This window comes from Oryctolagus cuniculus, chromosome 19 (assembly GCF_964237555.1).
Source record: "Oryctolagus cuniculus chromosome 19, mOryCun1.1, whole genome shotgun sequence".
NCBI lineage: Eukaryota > Metazoa > Chordata > Mammalia > Lagomorpha > Leporidae > Oryctolagus > Oryctolagus cuniculus.
In genome coordinates this window covers 14,473,502-14,490,915 of record NC_091450.1, presented here as the reverse complement: position 1 = coordinate 14,490,915, position 17,414 = coordinate 14,473,502, and the positions used below count along the sequence as shown (strand labels likewise).

Genomic DNA, 17,414 nt, shown 5'->3' with positions numbered 1-17,414 from the left:
CCCAGAGTGGTAGGTAGAATCTGACCTATTTCCCCAGTGCAGCCTGTCGTCTTGTGCTGTTTCCTCGCCATCTTTGATGCCTCCTCAGCACTTGCCCACTTCTTAACCAGACCGGGGCGGTCCCTGTGCGTTATCAGGAGCCCCATGTTACAAGCACGGTCGTGTTACAAGCCAAGGTCAGGGAGCAAGCCGGCAGACGGCACAGCCGGACTCTGAGTCCCCAGATCCAGTCCCCTGCACTTCTACTGCAGTTTCAGGATGTTTCAGCCCTGGTCTGAAAACTTTTGAAAACGGAATGAACTCCTTGCCAAGAAAGTCAATTCTTAAGGGAAAGTAATTGCCAGACCAGCAAATCGCATCACAAAGAACCACATTTCTGCTCGCGTGCGGGGGAGACTCTCGGTTCTGGGAACTGGCAGAACCACACGCACAGAGGAGAGACAGACCTGGGAGCACACACCTGCAGTGTGTTTCTCTAGAAGCTTCTGTGTGGGCTCCCCGCTGTCAACCACATACTTGGGTTTTCTGTGTCTTTTTTTATATAGGCCAGGTGTTTGGTGATTTTATTCAGTTGAAAGCAGAGAGGCTGAGACAGAAAGAGATCTCCCACCTGCTGGTTGATTCCTCAAATGCCCTCCAAAGGCCAGGGCTGGGCCAGGCAGAAATCAGGAGCCAAGATCCAAGTCCCCCATGAGAGCAGCAGGGACCCAACCCTTTGGACCATCAAGCACTTCCTCCAAGGGTGCAACATTAGCGAGAAGCTGAAACTGAGAACAGAGCTGGGACTGGAACCAAGGAATCTAATATGGGTTGCAGGTGTCCCAAGAGGTGCCTTAACTGCTACACCCAATGCCTCGAATCCTGGGTTCTTTTCCAGGGGCTTGAGGATGTCTGTCTAGCCCATGAAACGATATGGGTATCTGTGTGTGTGAATGATTTTTCCCAGCAAGAGTTGTTAGAGCCTCCACCTGGGGTGGGCGTCATAGTGCAGCAGGTTAAGTTGCTGTTTGGGATGGCACTCCCAGCTGCTCTGCTTCTGATCCAGCTCCCTGCTAATGTACGTGGGAAATCAGCAGACAATGGCCCAAGTGTGTGGGTCCCTGACACTCCTATGGGAGACCTGGATGGAATTCTTGGCTCCTAGCCAAGGTCTGATACAGCCCTGGTGGTTGTGGCCATCTGTGGAGTGAATCAGCAAATGGAAGATTTCTGTCACTCAGTCTTTCAGATAAATATATAAATCTTTCAAATAAATAATAATAGCCTCCATTTCAATCCACAGGTAGCAAGGCTTCAGAGCCTACGATTAAGTCTACTGCCCACTTTGGTTAATGACATTAACATACTGCCATGTCTGCTTCATTTACACTCTTCGTTTTACAACTTCCCCTTCTAACTCCTCCCTATTTCTAAAGTGAATCACATTGCCTTCTCCATAGGGTTGGAGTGCTACAAATTCAGCATTCTGCTTTTAAGAACACCTGCCAACATTATGACTAAGATACAGAATAAAGGCTCAAATATCAGACACACTAAAGGGGCCGGCACTGTTTTGCAGCAGATAAAGCTGCCACCTGCAGCGCCAGCACCCCATATGGGTACCAGTTTGAGACCTGGCTGCTCCCCTTCCAATGCAGCTCTCTGCCATGGCCTGGGAAAGCAGTGGAAGATGGCCCAAGTCCTTGGGCCCCAGCCCCTGCGTGGGAGACCTGGAAGAAGCTCCTCGCTCCTGGCTTTGGAGCGGCTCAGCTCTAACTATTGCAGCTATCTGGGGAAACCAGTGGATGGAAGACCTCTCTCTCTTCCTCTGCCTTTCAAATAAATAAATCTTTAAAAAATAAATACATAACCACTTGAAACATAGATACACTAAATATGTGTGGCTCAAAAGAAGCAAGGGGCCAGTGCTGTGGCACAGCAGGTAAAGCTGCCGCCTGCAGTGCTGGCATCCCATATGGATGCCGGTTCAAGTCCTGGCTGCTCCACTTCCGATCCAGCTCCCTGCCATCTTCAGCTGCTTTACCAGGCGCCATCTGCAGGGAGCAGGATGGGAAGCACCGCAGCCAGCACTCAAAACGTCACCCTTATGGGACGACAGCAGCGCTAAGGTGGGCTTAACCTGCTATGCCACAAGGCCAGCCCCACTATATTCGTGTTTTAAGAGTAGTAATTCTGGGGGCCAGTGCTGTGGTGCAGCAGATTAAAGCCCTGGCCTGAAGTGCTGGCATCCCATATGGGCGCCGGCTCTAGTCCCGGCTGCTCCACTTCCGATCCAGCTCTCTGCTGTGGCCTGGGAAAGCAGTAGAAGATGGTTCAAGCCCTTGGGCCCCTGCACCCATGTGAGAGACCTGGAGGAAGCTCCTGGCTCCTGGCTTCAGATCGGTGCATCTGTGGTCGTTGTGGCCATCTGGAGAGTGAACCAGCAGATGGAAGACTCTCTCTCTCTCTCTCTCTCTCTGCCTCTACCTCTCTCTGTAACTGTCTTTCAAATAAATAAAATAAATCTTAAAAAAAAAAAAGTATCAATTCTGGGGCCGGCGCTGTGGTGCCGCAGGTAAAGCCACCGCCTGCAGTGCCGGCATCCCATATGGGCACCGATTCCATTCCCAGCAGCTCCACTTCCGATCCAGCTCTCTGCTATGGCCTGGAAATGCAGTAGAAGAAGATGGCCCAGGTCCTTAGACCCCTACACCCACATGGGAAGCCCCAGAGGAAGCCCCTGGCTCCTGGATTCAGATCAGCACAGCTCTGGCTGATGCGCCCAACTGGGGAGTGAACCAGCGGATGGAAGACCTCTTTCTCTTTCTGCCTCTCCTTCTCTCTCTGTGTGCAACTCTGACTTTCAAATAAATAAAATAAATCTTTAAAAAAATACCAATTCTTCTCAAGGTATTACTCATACACTTACTGGGCCATAAATGCCTGGGTTTCATTTATTTTATACCCTCAGGGCCTACCCCATATCAGATACCCAATAAAATTTATTTGAATGAATGAGCCTATCAAAACCCTAAATGAATTTTCCGAGAAAATTAGGAAAAAGGTGACACCAACATTTGTCTTATACAAAATTAAGAGAGAAAAACTGAGAAGGAAAAATTGAGAGAACAGCTCTACCAGATTTAAAATACATTACAGATTAATATGAAAAACAGTGGCACACTGATGCCCACATATACGCACATCCCAAGGTATAAATCAATGGAATATTAGAGAAAGGCCAACCCAAGGTTAAAATATATATAAGAATTACATGTTTGAGGCCAGTGTTGTGGTACATCCAAGTTAAGCTACTACTTGCTATGCTAGCATCCCGTATTGGAGTCCCAACTACTCCACTTCTAATCCAGCTTCCTGATGATGTGCCCAGGAAGGCAGCGGAAGACGGCCCAAGTACTTGGGTCCCTGCCATGCACGTGGGAGACCCAGATGGCGTTCCTGGCTCCTCGCTTTGGCCTGGATCACCCTGTGCTGTGGCAGGCAATTGGGGAGTGAACCAGTGAATGGCTGATCTCTGTCTCTGTCTTCCAATTAAAATGAGAACAAATGAAACTTCAAAAGAAAAAAAAAAAAGAAAATCATTATAAAGCCATGGAAAAGTGAGTATTATTGTGTTACCTATTTCAGACATAAAATCCAGCCATAACCTGAACCTTTTCAGCTCTTCACTTTCTCTTTCCTTCTTGCCAAACATCACGGTATTAGGTATTTTTCCCCAATCGTTCCCCAGTGGTACCGCCTGATTTCTGGCTGTTCTCTCCTCTCTCAGCCTATTTCAGCAACTTCCTAGTAGTCTTCTTTCCCCTCCTCCCTCTGCCTATTATCAGAGTTCTCTTCCTAAGTATCAACTCATCTTTCTCAATTGTCTGCGTCATTTAGTCCTGCCATCTTGGGGTTGTTTGGGGGAGAATTAACCCTGGTAGGTCCAAAACTACAGAAATCCTGAGAGTACTAAAATAGCAGATGTCCAAGTACAGCTGGAAGTAAAGAAAATAAAAAGTTACACTGTATGCAGTCATGATAGATTTTAACTTGCAAGAAGACTGCCAAGTTGGGGGAAAGGTGACCATCAGTTTACACTAGGCAAAGAACATTATGCTGGTCTGAAAGCTTTTTAAAGCTCCCAGGAACCAACTTATACTTTCTTTTGGATGGAAATGCATCCAGGGGCTATAAACTGAAATGGCAGTCACTCTGGCCTTAAACAATAAGTAGATCTAACAAAGAGCCATTCACTACCAACTGATTTAAAAATAAAAGAGCTGGACAAAGTTGTTCCCCTCCTAAGAAGCACACAACAGGGGTTTAACTGTTAAACTGAAAGATACAATTTTCAGAGTATGAGGTTTCCCTAAAACGGTTTCTGCCCTCTTGGATTCTCAACCATCTGTTGTCTCTAGCTGCCTGCTCTTAAGATCAGTCAAGGGTCTGAGTCGTGGGGCAGTGGCTCGGAGCACCAGTTCAAGTCCTGACTTTTCCACTTCGAGGTCCTGCTAACAGGCCTGGAAGAGAAGCCCCTGCGACCCACGTAGGGGACCAGGACGGAGTTCCTGTTCCTGGCTTCTCACTGACACAGCCTAAACGTTGCAGGCATTTGGAGAGTGGACCAGGGGATAGAAGATTTCTCTCTCTTAATGTCTCTCTTTCTCTCTCTCTTTCAAACAATAAGTAAGTCTTAAAAAAAAAAAAAAAAGTCCCTCCAGTGTTACATGTCCACAGAAATCCTCACTGACCTTCCAAGCACGTCTCAGAGCCACTCGTGCCTGTGCCCCTGCTCCCTCAGGCCTAGCACACACACACCTGATGCAGTAAATACTGTGCTGTACCTCCCCACGGTGCAGCAGGGCATGGTTTCAAGTGGCCGCTCCAGCCCAGGCATCTGCACCTATCCAATGACCACATGAAATCCAAGCTGGCTGATTTAAAATGTTCACCCTGACAGGTGACAGGTAGCCAGTAGGTGCTTGGAAAGAAGTTCTGTGAGTTTTTAAACATTCATTTATTTATACTCCTCTGATCACCTGTTTATTTAGTCTCCAATTTATAATATAGAGTCCTTAAGCAGCATGAACTTGGCTGAACCACGTGGAAGAACACCGAGAAACTATAGAAGAAATGCTCATGAAACATTCAAGGAGAGATCGCGTCGAGGACTAGCAGAACAGCATCTCTGCTAAGGAAGACACCTGGGAAAGCAGAGGAAGGCAGAAACATCTTATCACGGCACAAGCAAGCAGCCAGTGCGACTAATCACTAAGCTGTAATTAATGGGACAGAGTGTGGCACGGGAACCCAGGTCTTACAGACCGGACACAGTGGTACAGCAATGCCGTTTTGACCGTGACTGTGCAAACGTGGGACAGTCATAATCGAACCTCCTTTAACTCAAACCTGTTTTAAAAGTGCTCCTATTTTTAAGGAGAGGATATCATTAACTTCTCCAAGAAAAGTAACTTTGAAGTTTCCCATTTGTAGATGACACAGAAAACTGCCTACTGGCTAGAAAATAAGGCAGTTTTAAAATAAAGTGCCCATCAGTGAGTGTATTATTATGAGATATGTTATACACAAAAACACCCAGTATGTAAGAAATAACAAATAAAGATAAAACAAATGTACCCCTCCAAAGCTTAAGAAATACTTTATTTCTACCACCACTGACAACTTTTCATACCTTGGGCAGACAGCCCAAGGCCAGATAAAGATTACAGATATGTTTTATTTGGCCTACATACTGGATTTTTTTTTTAGTTGCCAACATTTAAATATCAAAAAACTTCACATGGAAGCCAGCAGTCTAGAGCATCCTTAAAAATGGGAAGGTGTGGGGGCCAGTGCTGTGGCGCAGCGGGTTAACGCCCTGGCCTGAAGCACCAGCATACATGTGAGCGCCAAAGTCCTGGCTGCTCCACTTCCAATCCTGCTCTCTGCTATGGCCCAAGTCCTTGGGCCCCTGCACCTGCATGGGAGACCTGGAAGAAGCTCCTGGCTGCTGGCTTCGGATTGTTGTGGCCAACTGGGGAGTGAACCAGCGGATGGAAGCTCGCTCTCTCTCTCTCTCTCTCTCCCTCTCTCTCTGCCTCTCCTTCTCTCTCTGTGTAACTATTCCAAAAAAAAAATAAATAAATCTTAAAAAAACTCATTTAAAAAAAAATGGGAAGGTGTGGCTCCACTGCACCCACATGCACCATGGCAACAAATGGCTGAACAGGAGCAACACCTTTAAATGGCCATGTACTTGGCAGCACACCGCAGTCCCCACCATGCCCTGCTGTTCCACCTACCTCCCATTTCACTTACTCATTTTACCTGCCTGGCTTCTGCATCGTAAGTGTGACCTCGGCTTATACATCACAATCTGTGACCCCTGCTTGTACATCATAATTCACGACTGCCCCTTATACATCATAATTCACGACCTCCCCTGGTACATCACAATTGTGGTTTCCAACCATTTGGGTATGAGAAACATTATCTAAAGTAAAATAATTATGCAAACTCAACAGGTCTATTACTAAAAGCAGGGCAGATCCGCAATCTCTACTCAGCATTTTAAATCCAAAACACTCCAAAAACAAGTTTGTTTGTAACTCACTTGGCAACAACACTTGACCTGAACTGACATGAGGCTATTTATAAGCTTTATGTTTCCATTTAGTGTGGCTAGATTCATACATTTCACTATAAAATTAACAGTATGTTTGACTGCTGGTGTGCCCCAGGCCCATTGAAGATACCATTGATGACCATCATTACTCTGCCAACACCTGAAAATTTCAGAATTCTAAAGTTCATTGGCCCCAAAGGTTTCAGATTAGGGACTGTGAATTTACTTTTTTTAAGAAATGTATTTGAAAGAGGTACAGAGAGAGAGGGAGAGACAGAGAGACACACAGATCTTCCATCCACTGGTTCACTTTCCAGAGGGCCACAACAGCCGGCACCAAGTCAAGCCAAAGCCAGGAGCCATGAACTTCATCTGGGTCTCCCACGTGGGTGGCAGGGATCCAAACACTTGGGCCATGTCTTGCTGCTTTCCCAGGCCAATAGCAGAGAGCTGGAAGGGAAGTGGAGCAGCCAGGATCTAACCGGTGCTAGCATGGGATGCTGGCGTTGCAGGCAGCAGTCCCTGTGAATTTACTTTTTTTTTTTTTTCCTTCTTTTTTTTAATTTTTTTTGACAGGCAGAGTAGACAGTGAGAGAGAGAGACAGAGAGAAAGGTCTTCCTGTGCTGTTGGTTCACCCCACAATGGCTGCTGCAGCCGGGGCGCTGCAGCAAGCACACCGCGCTGATCCGATGGCAGGAGCCAGGTGCTTCTCCTGGTCTCCCATGGGGTGCAGGGCCCAAGGACTTGGGCCATCCTCCACTGCACTCCCGGGCCACAGCAGAGAGCTGCCCTCGAAGAGGGGCAACCGGGACAGAATCTGGCATCCTGAATGGAACTAGAACCCGGTGTGCCAGCGCTGCAGGCGGAAGATTAGCCTAGTGAGCCGCAGCGCTGGCCCCCTGTGAATTTACTTTTAATAACTACATTTAAGTAAACAATACACACAAACAATTTGGGGTGTAACCATATTCTGAAAGGGATCTGTAGCTGATTAAGTACTACAGCATCTACCTGTATTTGAGAAAGAGAAGGACGCACACAAAACAACCGTGATCCGACAGAACTCACGGTGCACACACTGACTCTGGGGCCCCAGGTCAAACCCTCCAGGTTTAACTAAAAACCTCAGACGCAGGGCAAGTTCACAACACAAGGGCACTCTGAGAGGTTCACAGACAAGGAGAATTAAAAGATAATGTGCATTTCCCACAAAGTTTGTGATTCACAAAGGATGATGCCAACATGATCACATCCTTTCACATCTGGTTTTTTTCCCAACTCATCTAGAAATACTCTTGATATTCTAGGATTTCACAACATACATGTAACAACAAGGCCATGGCAGATCAGACTAAAAAGACATTGCAAAGATGCAGGGCCGCTTTCCACCCCAACTCAATGCAGACGCTGGATGGAACGCCTGGTCCAGAAGCAGAGCACACCTACCTGTCCACTCTGAGAAATACTGCTTGGGGCTGGTGCTGTGGCACAGCAGGTTAACACCCTGGCCTGAAGTGCCGGCATCCCATATGAGTACCGGTTCGAGTCCCGGCTGCTCTACTTCCAATCCAGCTTTCTACTATGGCCACAGCTGGCCACATGTGGCCTCAAAGCATTTTGTTTAGTTCCGTGTACAAGGGGTCTTCACACTGTAGGAAAACTATGCCTGGATTTCTAAACAGCTTTGTAACAAAATGAGCTTAACTTTTAATTCCATTTTGGCACAAGGTCTTGAAGAACCCCTGTAGCATCATGGGGGTTGCTGAATTTGAAACGAATGCCCGCCTATCGTTCACTGAAGTCCAGATTTCAAGGTTTTCTTGAAAACACCAAAGATCAGGGCACACAGGGTCCACATTCCTACCTGGCTCACAGCAGACATTGATTTTACTAGCCTGGCCCTCCAGGCATTTGGGTTTCTAACCTTGGCTTATCTAAAGACAACCATCTGGAAAAGCATTCCGAGTTCCAGGGGAAACTGGTCACTGCGGAATCAATACCCAGGGAGATGCTCCCTCCCGGAGCCTGGGTACTGTGCCCTCTTAGTTCCATCCCTCAGATTCCTCCGTTCCTTGACACCTCCCATAACACCAAGCTCCTGGTCCTGGTGTACACCTTCCCCATTTAAGATGTGGCCTGCCCGAGAGCACCATCCGTGTCCACCGGATCGCCTTCATTAAAGGTTTTCAAGAAACAAAACATCTCTTGTTCATTCCAGCAGGACTGCAGAACACACTGTATGATGTCCATGCTTGCCTGACCCACACACATTCTCCCCTTTGGCCGGTAACAGCACCCAGTTTACCCTGGGGAGGCAGCACTCCTCTACCCTCAGTCCATAGGGCTGGGGTGGGGCTGACACCATTCCATTTCCAGGCAAAGCCTATGACTCAAAGGCATTCAGAGCCAATCCTGGGATTCTGGCGACAGGGACCAGGAGAAAAATATTCTTTCCCTCTGTGACTTCAACTGAGGACAATGGGAGACTGTCGGGGGCAGGGGGTCTCCCTGTGGACACTGCCTAGTAAGGAGTGGAACTCTCTGGCTCCAGCGAACTATGAAGCCACACTACTCTTGGTCTCCTTTGGTCATTTATGTGCCCATTTCTATCTTTGGTCAAGGCACCTGAATTGGATTTCCTTCCACCCAAAGAGACACAGTCAGTACAAGAAAAACCTGAAAGTGCTTAAAGATGGAGGAAAAATCAAAGGCTCTGCTCATACTTTCTCCTCTGGAAAACTTGGGCGACCTCAGTCCACCCAGTCACAGCTAGGTTTTGCCCTCTGCATCGGCCTTGCACTTATCTCCTGGACATAATTATGTTCTGCTTCCCTATCTCCTCTACAAATCTACTGAGCTCCTTCAGGGCAGAAACCAGGCATTCACCCTTATTCTTTAATGTACAAGGGGGAACAGTCTGGGCTGACAAGCTCCTGTTGAATGCCTCAATCAACAAAGGCAGTGGACTAGAAGAACCACCCACGTCTCCTCTTTGGGACACCACATCAGGACCCCAGCTCCCAAGCTTTGCCCCGATGATCCACTAGACCATCTTCTCGCACAGTCTCACCCACCCATCGTAAACAAATTGCATCATGAGTACTCACTCGTCCAGGCATTACTAACTCTCCACACGTCCATCCCAAGGAGCCCCACTGTGGGGTTAGTCACAAGGTCTCCATGCTAGGGAGAAGACTTCATTGCAAGACACCACCAACCAAGGGGCATGCCACTCACATGTAGAGCTTCCTTCTCCACCCAGATCATGAAGGGCGGAGGGGGGGTGCGGGATCTTCTAGGCTTCTAGCCTTCATCTTTACCCAAATACATTCAGGATCCTGATTCTGATACACACCATCCATCTGCTTCCAAGAACTAGGCATTCGGGGGCTCTCTCCTGCTTCCATTTTTTTTCTTTCCTAGTTTTTTGTGATGATGTTAAGTGGAAAAAAAATACAAAAATATCTAGGAAATCAGCAAGTAAGAAATGCAACAGGTTCCTCAGTGTAGACAGATGTTCTGACTTTGGGTGCATAAACACCACACCCTTAATAGCTCTGCAATAGCTGCAGCTTCCACTGGCATCTAGCAATAAAGATTTTCAAACAAAGTCAAAGATCAGATCCAGAATTACACTTCCAGCATGAATCACCCCTCTATTTAGTTCACCGTTTCCCATACTGGAGCCCACACCACCAGGGCAATCCAGTAAGAACCAGAATCCTGGAGTTAACAGCGTTCAATGAGCATCTATCATGTGGCAGGACCCATAGCTGACCCTGGGCATGAAAGGCAACACAGCAAGGACTCTCAAGGTGTTCAGTGTCACCGAGAGCACAGACAGGGGGAAACCAGGTTACAGAAAAGCAGGGGTGCAGGGGAATAGGAAACACCCGGGACGGAAGGCTTCCAGAGGCACAGAGACCTCTAAAGGAAGACTTGAAGACTGAGGTGGCCACAGGCAAGGTGTGGTGAGACAGACTTCCCAGAGTTCCAGGTCAGAAATGAAGAAAGCACGGCCTCCCCTAGAAACTGAAAGCAGGCAAGCTAGGCTGGAATTTAAAGTGTGAGAGGAGAAGCCTAAGAGGAAGCAGGAACTAGAGACCCTAAATGGCTTTATAGACCCAGAGCTCTCAGAACTTTGCCTGGAAACAGCAAACTTTCCTTGCCTGACACAACAATGTAAAAAAAAAAAAAAAAAAAAAAAAACAGCCAAAGTGACCATCTAAGCACTGAGCAGTAATTCTAGACTGCACGAATGCAGGCACCAAACTCACAAGGACTTCTATCATTCACTTGCAGATCCTTGCTTGAAACTTCAGCCCCTATTACTACTCACGTCCACCTTCCTCCTGCCATTATTTCTTTAATTTTCCCACAGATAACAGCAAAGGAGCCTTGGCCACACGTCAGGAGCAGGGATTAACTCTCCAAACGGGAGAAAGGCCCACCAAAGACACCACGGCAGGGCAAGGAAAGAAAAAGGACAAAACTAAGCAAAACGTTGAAGGAAACGAAACAGTGTAAAAAGCAAATTTAGAAAACTCAAGAGGAAGTAAAAGTATTTTCACAGACACACAGAAAAAGAAGTGTCCCACGTGCTGCAGCCAAACCAAACTCCCCTTTACTGTTTAAAAGAAAAAAAAAAAAAGGAGAAGCTGCAGCAAGAGCTGTGAAAAATTCACACTTTCATATCTCTTCGCAGAATAAACAGTAAATTGGGTTACAGCACAGCCCAGCTGCCCTGGAAGTCCTTGAAATGCTTGGCCCAGCCGATAGCGCTCATGGTAACCACCTCTGAGAAGTTCTCCAAACCACAAATCATTCCTGCTCCGACATCCTGTTCACCCACGCACTCCAGCTCACTTTTGTCACTTAATAATCAATAACGATTCTGCTTAAGCGTGACAGCAGCACCAAAGAGCCACGGATGAGCAAGCATCCGTCTCCAATTCCAAGGGGGAAGACTGTGTCACGGGCACAAGGTGTCTCCAAAAATCCTTTTCCTCCCAACCCCGGATTTCTAAATGTCAAGAACTTGCAGCCGCTCTCAAAGTTCCTATCTAAGCCCAGGGTTGGAGACAGCAGCACCTCCGAATGTCCCGAGCAAATCCGAGCGGCTTTCATCAGCCTTTAGCTACCCTCCGGCCACCGTGCACTTGCAGGAGAAGGGGCTGGGGAGGGGCTGGCAAGGCAAGTCCCCTCTGCACAGCGCTGGGCACAGAAAGGGACGGGGGAGGTTCAGCACGAGGCGGCGAGCCCGGGCAGACTCGACCCCCGAAGAGGGAAGCTAAGGATCGGGTCTACTAGTCCCGCAAGGGCAACGCTGCTCCGGGCCGGGACAATGAGCAGCCCGCAGCCCCGAGGGGTGGCCCTGGAGGAGGCAGCGGGCCGCCCGGCTCGTCTCGGGGGAGCCGCCCGGAGCTCGCTCGGCGCCCAGGCCCCGGCGCGGCACAGCCCCCCGACTCCGAGCTCCGCGGGGCCCCGGGCGGGGCTCTTGAGGCCGCTCGGGAAGCCGCTGGGCCCGAGGAGGGGCCGCCCGCCCCCAACCCCGAGGCGACCCCGGCCCGCCCCGGCCCGCCCCGGCCCGGCGCACTCGCCTGCCCACGGTCTGGTTGGCCAGCTGCTTCATGCGGTTGAACTGCTTCTTCATGGCGGCGGCGGCAGCCCGCGGGGCTCGGGCCGGGCGAAGCAGGGGACGGCCTGGCGGCTCCTACATCGCTTCCCGGCCCAGGCGGCGGCGGCGGCGGCGGCGGCGGCGGCTTCCCCGGCCCGGCCCCGCCTTCGCCGCGTCACTTCCAGCGGCGCCGCCCGCCCGCCCGCCCGCCTGCCCGTGAGGAGGCCGAGCCGAGCCAGGCCGAACCAGGGAGGAGAGCGAGCGAGGGCCCGGGCGCCGGCCCTGGGAGCCTCGGCCGCCCCGCCGGGGCCCCTCACCGCGCCACCACCGCTCTAGTCGCTTTCGGTCCCTGAACCCGCGCCTCGTGTGGCGCCCCAGCTCGGTGCCCTTATGGTTAGCTGATCGATAGATCGATACGGTCCGGTGGGGTTCGATCATTTCAAACCCACCACCCTGAGGAGACCGCGAACAACGGACACAGGACAACACACGAGTAAATCACTAACACCGGCCCTAACTCCAAGATGTGGGCTAGTCCCGGGACGGAAACAGCCGATGGCCTCCCATGCGCCAGGCTTGTGCGCGGGTGTAGACCTCTTTCAGTACGCTCTGAAGGTACCGCTCAGATGGCTGTGTTTCACCGTGGGAAAACCTTCCTTCCATTCAACAAATGATTGTGGGGTGAAAATAACAAGGTTGCGGAACACCAATGTTGCGACTCAGTGCAATAATGAAAAGGGGAACGGTGACATGTATTACTCCTTACAAACATTTTTTTGTATTTATTTGAAAGGCAGAGCAGAGAGCGAGCGAGCGAGTAAGGCTCGCATCTGCTAAGGGTTCGCTCCCCAAAAGCCTGCTACAGCCAGAACAGGGCCAGGCAGGCGGAAGCCAGGAGGCAGGCACTCGGTCCCTTCTCCCACGTGGGCGGCAGGGGTCTGGCGGCCTCCCTACTGCGCATGGGCAGGAAATTGGGCTCTGGAGGGGGTCCTAGACTCCACCCAGAGGCTTGGATGTGGAATGTGGGTATTCCGAGCCGGGGGAGGGGGCGACAGACCGGCCAGCCCCTGTATTTTTTATACCGGGGCTCGCACACGCTCTGGGAAAGATCCTTTATTTGGGGGCTTTTCGCGGTGTGGTGCCGGCAGCGCCTGGCGCTGGGGAGCAGGGGCCAAGGGCCGACGGCGCCAGCAGGCTTTGGGGGGACGGGGCGGAGGCCGGTGGGCGCGGCCTGGGCTCTCCGGGCAAGGCCCTGTGATGGAGAATAAGGCCCATTGTGGTTCTGCCCTATATAAGCCCCCAGCGCGCGCTGGGGCGGCGACACTTGGCGGGACTGTCCGACTGCCCTGGACGCTTTCCCGAAGCGACCCAGGTCAGTTCTGTGACCCGCAGCAATGTCCTCGTGGCTTGGTGGCCTTGGCTCCGGCTTAGGCCTCTCCCTGAGGCACGTGAAAGACAACGTGGCTTCCCTCGGGAGCCAATTATCGGACGTTACAAAGGGGGTGCTGAGGAAGGGTGTGGAATCCTTGCAAGATGAGAGGCTAAGAAGTCTCTGCAGAGAGCTGGAAGAAAAGTACCAGGCAGCAGAGCTGAGGAACCACCTGCAGGCCACCCAGTACCAACGCACCTTACAAGAGAAAGAGGCTGAAATCCAGCTTCTCCAGGCAAGGCAGCTGGCGCTAGAGAGCCAACTGGAGAAACAACAGGCCCAGCAACTGAAATCCACCAGGGACATGCAAGAGCTGGAAGACAGAGTGCAAGATCTGAACATCAAGGTATCTGCTGCCGAAAATACAGAGAATGTCTTGAGACAAGAACTAGACCTAATTAATGAGAAAGCAAGACAGAGGGAACGTGCACCTAGTGAGCTGCTCAAGGCTCTCGCCAGTCTGCTGTCTGAGGTCTCTCAGCTGACGGTCATCAACGGTTTTCTGGAGGAGGAGATAAAACATCATCAAGAGGTGACAGAGGTGGAGACGCAGGGCACGGACTCTGCGGCAGCTGCGTCCATTGACACCAAAGGCGCTCTTCATCCTCGGCAACACCTCCTAGTGTACACCTGGGAGAGAGAGCAAGTACTCTCCGTTGGCAAGGACTGGGCTGGAGAATACAGCTGGCTGAGAAAGGAGTATCTCCTAGGCTCTCTAGAGAGTCTCCAAGAACACAGCCTCTCACAGCATCGAGAGAAGTACACGGAAGACCGGGCAGGGCGAGCCAGAAGGCCAGCCCAAAGTATCCAACACGAGTCCCTGGAGCTTCGAAAGGCATTGAGACAGCTTTCCACACCATCTGTGACAGACAGAGAGGACGACGACACTCACTTGGCCCAACCTGAAATGAGCAAACACCAAGAGATGGCTTCTCAGATAGAACACCTGAAGAAGAAGCTAGACTTTTTACAAAGACTGGTGACAGGCAAGGGCCTTTTCATTAAAGCCAAAAATGACCAACTGCGCTCTCTGAAGAACCACCTTGCAAACAAAGTGAGAAAAAACACGACTCTGAGGCAAGCGGTGAGGAGCCTAGAAGAAAGCAAGTCAGCGCTAGAAATGGAGGTCTACAAACTGCGCCAAGAGAAGGAGGACGCAGTGGACACAGCCAGGACCAAGGAGAAGGCTTTACAGGACTCGAACCTGAACCTTCAGATGCAGCTCCAGGAGCGGGACTTTCACTGCTACGCAGTGAAGGAGAAGCTGAAGCAGAAAGAGCGAACAGCACAGCAGCTCGTCCGTGTGCTCCAGTCCATCCCGGAGAAGCTGCTGGCATTCGAGCGCAAGCAAGATGCGGTGCTGTTGGCGCTGCAGCAGACGCACGCGGAAGAGCGAGCCCTGCAGCGCAAGAGTCAACATCTACAGGACAAGTTACTCCAGGAGCTGCGGGGAGTGCTCGGCCATCTTCTCCCATCTGCAGGTGCTGAGGTCCCTGAGACAGCCGATGAGGAAGGTGGACGGGCTGGCATGGGATCCCCGGGAGCCCCGAGAAGCCCCACGGGGGCCTGGCTGCCGCAGCCAGCCCTGGTCACCATCCCCGCCACCAGCACCACGGGCAAGGGCCTCCCAGGGCTGGCACCTGCAGGCGACAAGAAGATCATCGCCAGGAAGGTTTTGGGCACCGTAAAATGGTTCAACGTCAAAATGGGATATGGCTTCATCCACAGGCACGACAGCAAGGAAGACGTGTTCGTCCACCACACGGCCATCACCAAGAACAACCCGAGGAAGTACCTCCGCAGTGTGGGAGACGGCGAGACGGTGGAGCTGGACGTGGTGGAGGGCATGAAGGGTGCCGAGGCGGCAAACGTGACGGGCCCCGGGGGAGCTCCCGTGCAAGGCAGTCAGTACGCGCCGGAGCGCGGCCATTACGGACGCTACCCGCGGCGGAGGCGCGCTGGGCGCCATGACCGCGACAGCGACAGCGACAGCGAGGGGTCGCAGAGCGCTGCCGAGAGCCAGACCCGAGCACGCTGGCCCCGAGGGCTGCTGTGCCCTCGCTGCCTGAGGGGAGCCCCCGGGCGCGGACGAGCGCAGCGCCCCCAGCCTCCCGTGCAACCCGAGGGGGCGCGCACGGCCCGGCCTCGCCCCAGCCGGCCCGCGGAGGACGCCCCAGGTCTGCAGCCGCCTGACCGCCACAGCGGTGACGCACGCGGGCCCCCTGACGCCTCCAAACCCCGCGACGGCCAGGAGACCCGAGCCGCCTGTCCAGCCGCCGAGAAGCCGGGCGCCGCCCAGGCTGAGTGACTGCGGGCGCCACGCCGCCGCCGCCGCCGTCGTCCGCCATCGCCATCCAACAACGAACGGACGTGGAACTCCGGCGCATGGAGCGAGCGGCATAGTACAGCCCGAACTCTCACTATGTTTTTTCCTTTTTGTTTTTCTCTTTCTCTTTCTTCTTTATCTCTTTCTTTTTCTTTTCTTTTTGTCAGTTGACCAGATTACTAGAACTATTTCCATTCTCTATGCGGCACGCGGTGTTTATTATTTTTAGCTAAAGATCTTTTTTTTTTCAAATTCTCGTTTTTCTCAAGTATACCTTTTAAGGTTTGAAAATTATTTCAGATCTGTTCAAGTTGAGATTTTTAATAACTGTCTTTAATCTGTAAGAAAAGTTTACAACTTGACTTTTTTCCCAAAAAAAGTCAACAAACTGAAGCACCTGTTCATAAAGGTCTTAACAGGAAAAAAAAAAAAGTGATACTGACTCCACTAGCCAAGTTCTCATATTGGAGGAAAAGCTAGTTTCACCTGCTGATGACTTGGAATGTTCTCGCAGGAAGTTGCCTCACATAGTGAGTCCAGAAAAAGTCAACGATTATCTCCAAACGAGGGCTGAAAGGCATGACAGCTCTCTGTCCCAAAAGAACAAGAGAACCAGTGTGTTGTACGGCTGAATGAGAAGGAAGGTTTAACACTTCCTCAGAACTGTCTGCAGAAGAAGATTTGCACGCAGCAAACCAGAGAACCCACACGGCGAGATCCAACAGGAAGTACCACTAGCTTTCGAGAGATGGGGGAAATATTAAACCGAACACCAGAATGTGTGACAAATTTTCAATAAAGTTTTAAAACTCTGCAAAAGTGTTTGGAGGAATTTCTGTAGAACCTCCCAGATGGTCCACTCACAGGACACACAGCAAATTTCAGCCTGAGGGTGAGGGTAGGCGAGGGAGAGGGGATGGAAGAAGTTAGGATTGCTGGGGCTAGCACTTGTGGTTCAGCGGGTTAAGCTGCCTGCAATGCCAGCATCCCATGTGGGTGCTGGTTCTAGCCCCAGCTACTCTTCCAAACCAGCTCCCTGCTGATTCATCTGGGAAAGCAGCAGAAGGTGGTCCAAGTGCTTAGGCACTCACCATCCACATGGGAGACCCAGGTAAAGTTCTTGGCTCCTGGCTTTGGCCTGGCCCAGCCTTGGCTGTTGCTGCCATTTGAGGAGTGAACCAGCAGATGGAAGATCTGTCTTTCCTTCCCTTTCTCTCTCTGCGACTCAGCCTTTCAAATAAATATCTTTTGTAATAGCGATTTATGTGCAACCTGCAGAGCAAGGAATGAGACAGCTCTGACTCAATCCCCAGGCTCCCCAAGGAAAGGACTTAAATCTTAGTATTTAAAGTGTGGGCTGCAGTCCATGAGCAGCTCATGTGTGGACCCCTGGTTGGTACACAGTGCACGTGGCCTGCCTTGATTGGTCAGTGG

General features: G+C 51.1%; 1 protein-coding gene across 11 annotated transcripts in view; it reads right to left on the bottom strand.

Annotated features, from left to right (window-relative positions):
* The window catches only part of LOC100357058 (rho GTPase-activating protein 17), a 93,053-nt gene extending 80,662 nt beyond the window's left edge, over positions 1 to 12,391 (bottom strand). For 6 of the 11 annotated variants that reach the window (XR_011384648.1, XR_516933.4, XM_008257895.4 and 3 more), the window contains exon 1: positions 12,209 to 12,390. Coding sequence is in view for 6 of the 11 variants with exons in the window: in XM_008257895.4 (XP_008256117.1) it covers positions 12,209 to 12,261 (53 nt within the window). In the remaining 5 variants the exon portion in view is untranslated. Of the gene's footprint in view, positions 1 to 12,208 lie in introns of all 11 variants that reach the window. The other 5 variants (XR_011384646.1, XR_011384647.1, XR_516932.4 and 2 more) reach the window with 1 other exon arrangement.
* Positions 12,392 to 17,414: the final 5,023 nt, after the last annotated feature.